The sequence below is a fragment of the Poecilia reticulata genome, linkage group LG16 (genome assembly GCF_000633615.1).
Source record: "Poecilia reticulata strain Guanapo linkage group LG16, Guppy_female_1.0+MT, whole genome shotgun sequence".
NCBI classification, from domain to species: Eukaryota; Metazoa; Chordata; class Actinopteri; order Cyprinodontiformes; family Poeciliidae; genus Poecilia; species Poecilia reticulata.
Window position 1 is genome coordinate 30,997,324 of NC_024346.1, and position 8,505 is coordinate 31,005,828.

An 8,505-nucleotide genomic window follows, 5' to 3' on the forward strand; every position below is an offset into this window, starting at 1 on the left:
ATTCTTTCATGTTGTTGACACCAAGCTCTGACCCTACCATCTGAATGTCACAGCAGAACTCAAGACTCATCAGACCAGGCAACATTTTTCCAATCTTCTGTTGTCTAATTTTGGTGAGTCTGTGTGAATTGTAGCCTCAGTTTCCTGTTCTTAGCTGACAGTAGTGGCACCCGGTGTGGTCTTCTGTTCCTGTAGTCCATCCGCCTCGAGGCTCACTGGATATTTTCTCTTTTTCTGACCATTCTAGATAGTTGTGCGTGAAAATCCCAGTAGATCCGGAGTCTCTGAAATACTCATATGTTCAAACAAGTGTCCATTAATACATTTATTGAATTGCTTCTTTGTACAGGTTTCCTGCAAGTATTTAAATGTTTTGCTGAAGGAAGCTGGAAACCTATGAACTTTTTTAAAGTTTTGGTGGCTCTTGTGGCCTTTATTTAGCAGTCGTCAGACAGGAAACGAGAGAGGATGGACATGCGGCAAAGATCATCAGATCAGGACTTGAACCTGTGACGGGAACACCTCCATACTTGGGACCAGTTTTCCCCTACACCACTACCACACCCATCTACAACCTCCTTTACAACAGAACCTGATCCAACAAAGAGAAACAAATCTGGTTGTTTGTCCTAGTCTTTAAGTAGGAAGGACAACTCTGTTTCTCTGCATGATGTGGGCAGAGTAGCAAAAATTGTACTCAAGTGACAGAAACACAACTTCAACAAATTTTTACTCAAGTAAAAATAACAAGTAGCCATCCAAGAAATGACTCAAGTAAGACTAATAAAGTATTCTGTAAAAAAGGTGACTCAAATAGTTGAACAGAAAATCAGATTTACGATTTAACATGATTTAATCAGGCAGAAAAAAATATATATTTTTGTAAATTCTTGTATTTCAATGTCTAAAATGAAAAAAACAAAAAAACAAATATATAACATAATCATAAAATTATAAAATAGCACATTTTAAGCAGAATAAATTATTTTTACATCAGTTTTTTAAAACAAAAAACCCATGAAACTATGACTTACAGTATGTAATGTAAAATAAAAATTGTATTAGAACAACGAAGCTGGTGTACGAACGAGGAATTTTACTGTAACATAAATTAGCTGTATGTCTGTGCAGTTTTGATTCAATATCTGTTTTTCATTCAGTGAAAGTACTCTCGGTTTGTAGAGTTGCCAGAAATTGTACTCAAGTAAGAGTAGAAATATTTCATACCACACTACTCAAGTAAAAGTAAAAAGTATGGTGCAGTAAAACTACTTCTCAAAGAAAAAACATTTCCCCCAAAACGTTACTCTGCTCTAATGAGGTTGTAGCAGTTTGTGCAACCAGACCCCAGTCCGCTAGGCGGCAGCATTATATCATAAAACTAGAGGCAGGTTAACCGGAAGAGAAGTTTAGCCGTCGGAGAAGAAACGCGAGCCGAGCGTTTGATGAAAGATTCTCCCTAAAAGTAAGAAGTCAGTTGTATTTTTTATATTCTGTCCTCCAAAGAAGTTTCTGCTATATTAATGAGTGGTGTTGTAGTAGTTTCCTGCCATGTATTTGTCAGTTTACCTGAGTGAAACATTTGTGTTTTGATTATGAATCTTTCATTCTCTTGGAATGAAAGCTGAGTGTTCAGAGGAAGTTTGGGGTGTCGGTGATGATGTACAGCAGCTCCAGAAAGACTCCAGTGTGGTGGAACGGAGCTCTGGATCGGATCGTCGGGTTCTGGGTTCTGATTGTTTGCGTTTCTGCAGCATGGCGGGCAAGTCAGGGGAGGAGCGGCTGAAGGAGATGGAGGCCGAGATGGCTCTGTGAGTAGAAGTAACTTCAGCGTTTCCTCTCTGACACTCTGATCTGAGTCAGTGACTAAATGTTCCGGCGATCATCTCTTTCTGGGAAGGAATGGTGTTGCCACCAGGACAGAGCTTTCTCAGCATCACCAGCGAGTGGGTGTGAAAGTTGAAAACTTTAGGACAAGGACCAGCAGAGATCAGGTTCACTTCTAGAAATCCCCCAACAGCAGACCGAAGTTCTGAGGGAGGTTGTGCTAAACATTGAGATCAGGGTCCTGGAAGGGCTCCAGCTTTCACCTAAAACACATCATCCACTGTGTGAGGTCAAGTCATGGGGGGATGATCGAAATCGGCAGAAAAATACTTGATCAGAGCATATATAATTCAATCTGCCACCGAATCCTTGACACCTGTCACCAAAGCTGCCTCTACTAAGCTGTAGCTGAATCAGTTTCTGGCAGCTGACACCAGATGTGCCACTGCCATGACATGAGCTGGGCCCTGCTGCCCAGGTGGGGGCATGATCAGATGCTAAAACCAGTTCATCTCATTATTGTTTGATCACATTAGTTTTCAGATATTTATTTCTTTATCAACAACACCAATGTCCGATCCTGATGCGGTTCTTTCTCTCTGACCTTTTGCAGTTTTGAGCAGGAGGTTCTTGGTGGATCAGTATCAGGAAGTCCTCCTCTCATTGAACCCATCCCTGTAGCCTTGGCTGTGCCAATGGTGCGACCCATCATAGGGACCAACACTTACAGACAGGTTTGTGTCTTGGTTCTGTCAGACTTAGGCCTGTCACAATAATCAATAAATCAATTAATCGCATGATAAATTAAAACAAACTCAATAATTTCCATTGGTATGATTTATCATTTCTCTTTTTTTATTTTTATTTTGAAGGACAATTTTGTTTACAAAGACTTCAAAATTAAGTTTGTCGTTTTGTTATTTTGGATGTTTTAAATGTTTTCCATGTTCATTATAATTTAAAGTTTATCTACTCTTACATAAATGTTTTGCCATCACTATAATATTCCTTGAAAATGACCTCAAAACAATATTATCGTTTATTGCAATAACATCTGGAACAATATATAGTCCAGCAAAATGTGTTATGGTGACGGGCCTAGTCAGACTCCAACATTTAGTGGTGAACATGGTTCTCTCTGTTCAGTTGAACAGTGAGTTCTTTTATTTTCAGACTCATTGACCCAGAACTACTCATGATTTGTCAAATTCTACAGCACCTGACTGAGCATCATCCAGCAATGGTTCCATGTTTCCTGTCGGGGGTTGTGTGAGCTGTTAGTCATGATGCAAACAGCTGAATAAAGTCCAGTCTCTCCCTCCCTCACCTCTCCTAGGTCCAGCAGACGCTAGAGGCCAGAGCAGCTAGTTTTGGTCCTCCTCCAGCATTTGTGGGTCCAGGTAGTAGTCTTGCTTTAACTAGACTCAGTAAAGATGGTTTATTAACATGATTAAAGCTGTAAAGCAGAGGTCTCATTCTCGTGGCCCCCACCGTGATATGACAGTATAATATTAGTGCGGCCCACAGGGTGAGCGGACCTCTGAAGGAAGTCCCGCCCGCCGTTCCTCATCAAGGCTGACATTCGGTGCTAGGCTAAGCTACACTGACTTCATGCACACTACGCTTGTAATAGTAGTGCGGCGGATGATGGAACAGTCCGGTACCAGGCGGATGATGGACCAGTCCGGTACCAGGCGGATGATGGACCAGTCCGGTACCAGGCGCTCTTCCCTGCAGTCGCCATTCTGGTACTTTCTACCATTAACAAATGACACGGTCAAACAGAGAAAGGCGACGGCGACCGGCTGCTCGTCATCCTCCGCGCTGCTGTGACCAGTAGAAGCGGTGATGACATCACGCGTCGAGACGTTCTCCATACGTTGCTAGCTGGCTAAAGACTTCTATAAAACGTAGAACAAGAGTGACACCAAGTAGAAAAAAATAAATTTTGTCACACCCTCATCATGTCTTTGTCAAAGCCAAAGCCTGCAGTTCTATGGAGGACCATTCTTACACATGAGTTTCCATCAAGTAATGTATATATTTTCTTTTTCATTTCCCCTAAACATGCGTTTTTGTCAAGAAAAATAGAAATTTTGCTTTGTCTTTTTTGCTTCTCCCTTTTCCATTTGCTGTTTTTCTGCTGCATCGTTATGCTAATGAGGAGCTGCCTTCTATGTCTGCTATTGGCCAATAGATCTTTGGAACCAACGTCACTGCGTCAGACGTTGTGGGGCGTTTAGGTCCAGTCGCTCGGTGCCATCTTTACAGACCAAAACAAACTTTATCCCGGTGGTTTTATTGTGTCACTGACTGAATTGAAGTGAACCTCCAAGTGCTTGAGGAGGGAGCGTTCATAAATCAGATCAACCTTGAGCTAAACGCCGCTTGCTCGGCCAGCCGAGTTGGAAAATTCAATATCCAACTCCAAACTAACTTCACTGCAAATTTGCAAAATGGCAAATGGAAAAGGGAGAAGCAAAAAAGACAAAGCAAAATTTCTATTTTTCTTGACAAAAACGCATGTTTAGGGGAAATGAAAAAGAAAATATATATGTATGCTTTTGGTCCTCCATACAGTTCATGTATTGGAGAAATAAATAATGTTGATGACATTTGAGGATATTTTTCAAATGTTCTTGTGGAATCCAGACTCGGCCTCCAGCGGTCCGGTAAACTGAGTTTGAGACGCCTGCTGTACGCTGAACATTCCTTTGATAGGTTTGTATAAACTGTAGTTTTGTGTTTTTGCTGCCTGTCTGCTACTGACACACATCTCTGGTGTTGTGCTTCTGGAGGTCCCATGTAGGTTTTGTTGCTATGGCGTTCTGAGAAGCACCTTGTGAATTCCAAGGCTATTTTTAGCTCAAAACAAATCTTCATATTGATGCAAAAACTCAACATTTCCATTGTTAATTCTTCTCCTCTGAGGAACTGGAAGGAACCGTCTCACCTTGGATCACACCTGTCTAGTCTCCCGATGTCGACTGGGAGACGACCGTATTTCACTCCTCTGTCACATCGTGCTCCTGTTTTCTTATTTTCCCATAAATTTCCCACATGACAGTAATTGCGTCACCCCCACCCTTTACGACGGCAGCAGCAGCAGCAGCAGATGGATAAATGTTTGTCATATTCTCACGTCTAAAACTTCAACATATTTGGCAGCAATTTGTTGAATTTTTTGTCCATTTGTTGCAAAGTTATCAGTTTCATACTTTCCTTTAGACATAACTATTGTTGGCACAGGGAGAAATAATTCCAGCATGTCTGGCCTTGTTTTCTGTCAGTCCACCTGAGTAATGGAGAACTAATCTGACAACAGGACTTTACAAAGACCTGCCATGATCACCACTGTAGCTATAAATGACCTGATGTGTGGATACAGTGATGCTGCTGTTCTTCACTTCCATTCACTGTGACTCGTTTCTGTCCCAGTTCCTCCAGTTCGTCCTCCTCCACCTCCCATCATGAGACCAGCCTTTGTCCCACATATTCTACAGAGACCAGGTATGCTCACCACCACACCACTGAGTCCAGGCCTGCTTGTGTCCGTTAGGGGGGATGTTGGAGGCCATTGAACCTGGTACAGTGGGTTGGACAGGATGCTGACTGGACACGTCCAGCTCTCATGGTTTTGGTCCTTTCACAACGTAAACAACCTTCATGGACTGAGTATTTCTAGCTTTTTACAGCTGGGTTCACATTAACATGATGTTTGATTTGATAGCAGCCATGGAGCCAGATGAGGGAGAGACTTTGGTTTGTTTATTTTATTGTTTATTTGAATGGAAACACATACTTAGAATACATATCATAACATTTATAACCGTAGCTCATTTGGAATGTTTGTCCCTAGATGGACTTTTAACCACATAGATATAGAACAATATCAGCACAGCAGAATAAGACATTGACTGACCTGGGCTGACCTGACCTAAGCCCAATATTCCTATTATTATTCTAATAAATTGGTATGTGGCCCAGTACTGTACAGTATCTACAGTCAGCAATACTGTCAGGAGTGAGTGAACCGGTGATGATCCTGTGGTTCTGCTCGGCTGGTGGACTGCGGTCCTCTCTCTCAGCACAGGGTTCTTGTTTCTGACCGTGGCCTAGCTAAAGCAAGGGGCCAGCTGCAGTCGGTTTGCTGCTCTACCTTCTGCTGGAGGTTGCTTCCTGATGCACTCAATGCTTCAGTTATGTCTGTTACTGGTGCATCTTTTCCTAACACATTTTCCTTCCACATAACTTTTTGTTAATTTGCAGCAACTTTTAAACAAGCAGCTTGCTTAGCATTGACCTTCAGGGGTCAGTGCCTCTTGTGGGCGGAGCCAGCAGTCCTCGCCATCATTGAGCTTGCCAGTTATTTTTATGTAATGTTTCTGTCTTTGGACAAACTGAATGTTGGTTTATGATTTACTGCAATCATCAAAATGACATGGAATAACAATAATATGAGCTTTAGTCTTTTTAATTGAATTACTTGAATAACTGAAGGTTTTTGATGTGATAGATGAGCTGTACCCATAATCCTCTGCTGTGTGCTGGTCAGGTGGTCAGAGGCTGCCGGTGATGCGAGGTCCTCCAGTAGCCCCGCCTCTGCCACGCCCTCCTCCTCCTCCACCCATGATGGTTCCTCCCTCCCTGCCACAGGGGGGCGCTGCGCCCATTCAGCACCTGTCAGCTGCTCCCCGGGTCAGAACTCAGACATGTTTCTGGTGCTGTTGTCTCTGCTGGAGCCTCATGACTGCAGGCTGTTTCTAGGTTTCCTGCTTGTTGTTGTCAGGTTGGTGAGATGGTGGCTGTCCCCATGGTTCCCACTCCTCCGAGACCAGTCAACCCATCGCTGGTCAAACCAACTCCGTCCATCATCCAGGCGGCGCCCACCGTCTACACGGCCCCTCCAGCCGCGGTGGTCCAGAGGAAGGCTGACGTCCAGGCCCAGAGACAAGCCAGGATGGTGTGAATTCCACCAGACTACTGTGGCCTTGCTGCTTCGGTCTCCCGGTTCTCTAACCAGATGTGTGTTTTATGTGGCTCTTTCAGGAAGAACTGGCAGCACGAGTGGCAAAGCAGCAGGCGGCTGTCATGGCGGCGGGTCTGCTGGACAGGAAGGACAGCGAGGAGAGCAGCTCTGTTATTGGCCCCAGCATGCCAGAGCCTGAGGTCCCTCACACCGAGGTGATGGTAGGCTGTCTGTCCTAGAGTTCAGCAGAGATGATCGATATTCTTATGTACCTGTGTGGTCATGAGCTCTGGGTTAATCCCAGCTCTTCCTGGGCACTTTATGTAATGAAGTGTTTGTTTTTCAGCCTGTGGAAAGTGTTACTGAGGACAAAAAGAAAGGGAAAAACGAAAAGGTGAAGAAGTGTATCCGTATAGCTGCGGGATCAACCTGGGAGGACCCCAGTCTGTTGGAGTGGGAGTCGGGTGAGAACAGGGCCTTCATGTTTAAAGCACCAAAAATGCAGCATTTTTTGTGCTGAGGCTCCCGTTCTGTTGCAGATGATTTTCGTATATTCTGTGGAGATCTGGGTAACGAGGTCAACGATGACATCCTGGCCAGAGCCTTCAGCAGATACCCATCCTTCCTCAAAGCTAAAGTTGGACTTTTTCATTCTTTTTTCAGCCTTTGCAGCCACTTTAGTAAAATACTGGTCTTAAATGTGATTTTTGTCTGGGAATCAGAAGGTGGAGAGTTCAGGCTTAGCTTCTGCCTATGCCATGTTACACCCTCATTTGTGTAGCAGATGGGTGGACGCGACTATGGGATGTCTGTGGACACCAATTTATGCCAAAAATATTCTTTGCTTGTAAATGAATCTGGATTCTTGTCATCAGGTGGTCCGCGATAAACGGACTGGAAAAACAAAAGGCTACGGCTTCGTCAGCTTCAAAGACCCGAATGACTACGTGAGAGCCATGAGAGAAATGAACGGTCAGCGGCTTGTTGTTCCCTGATGCTTCGCTAGGAGTCGTGGTCTGGTCCGGATTGAAATGTGATTGAACATCATCTGTTTCTCTCTCTGTCCAGGAAAGTATGTTGGAAGTCGTCCTATCAAGCTAAGGAAAAGTATGTGGAAAGATCGCAACATTGAGGTGGTCCGCAAGAAACAGAAAGAGAAGAAGAAGCTTGGCCTCAGATAGTGTTTGATGCTCCTGGAGGGGGTGTGTGTGTGTTTGTTTGTTCTTGGCAGATTTTCTGTCAAATGCCTGACCTGTTGTACTCATGCTTAATGCATCCCAATGTCCCCTCAGAGCTCCTGGTGTCTACAGGTTAGGGTGAGTGGAAACCGATTAGATTGTTCTCATAAGAACAGCAACACATGCAGGTGTGTGTCTTTGACGAGAGGAGACCGTCTGATTCTTTGTGGATGTGATGGTTGTTTAAGATGTCAAATAAAACTTGTTTCAAAGCTAAAGATGTCTTCATTGTTCAAACACCACCAGCAGGTTCATTACTTTCATAACCAAGAGCAGTGAGCCACTGCACATAGACACATTTACTGAATTTTTCAGTATATTTGGGTGTTTTGTTGCATACATAAAATGATTCAAAATGCCTAAAAAAAACACTTGCATGCATAAACTGCCATAAGAAAAATGTGTGACATTAGAGCCCACATAAGTGTATTATTTTAAAAAATGGATAACTTCAAGTGTGACATCTCTTTT

At 43.6% G+C, this 8,505-nt stretch overlaps 1 protein-coding gene across 5 annotated transcripts; it reads left to right on the forward strand.

Annotated features, from left to right (window-relative positions):
* Window positions 1–1,374: 1,374 nt before the first annotated feature.
* Window positions 1,375–8,252, forward strand: rbm42 (RNA binding motif protein 42). 5 transcript variants are annotated; one of them, XM_008432841.1, is made up of 13 exons: window positions 1,375–1,465; window positions 1,755–1,811; window positions 2,441–2,561; window positions 3,164–3,227; window positions 5,266–5,337; window positions 6,383–6,525; window positions 6,617–6,790; window positions 6,877–7,017; window positions 7,143–7,260; window positions 7,336–7,433; window positions 7,672–7,768; window positions 7,865–7,998; window positions 8,089–8,252. In XM_008432841.1, exons 2-12 carry the CDS (start codon window positions 1,756–1,758, stop codon window positions 7,975–7,977), a joined length of 1,197 nt encoding a protein of 398 aa, XP_008431063.1. In that variant the 5' UTR covers window positions 1,375–1,465; window position 1,755; the 3' UTR covers window positions 7,978–7,998; window positions 8,089–8,252. The 5 variants fall into 5 exon arrangements, with proteins under 5 accessions (XP_008431063.1, XP_008431061.1, XP_017165212.1 ...); XM_008432839.1 differs by having other exon boundaries at window positions 7,865–8,252; XM_017309723.1 differs by having other exon boundaries at window positions 6,877–7,011; window positions 7,865–8,252.
* Window positions 8,253–8,505: the final 253 nt, after the last annotated feature.

Bases quoted from the DNA above. Each gene is read 5' to 3' on its own strand.
- rbm42 (XM_008432839.1), top strand. From the start codon at position 1,756: ATGGCGGGCAAGTCAGGGGAGGAGCGGCTGAAGGAGATGGAGGCCGAG. The intron at 2,562-3,163 runs GTTTGTGTCTTG...CACCTCTCCTAG, and splicing joins GGACCAACACTTACAGACAG to GTCCAGCAGACGCTAGAGGC. The intron at 3,228-5,265 runs GTAGTAGTCTTG...TTTCTGTCCCAG, and splicing joins TCCAGCATTTGTGGGTCCAG to TTCCTCCAGTTCGTCCTCCT.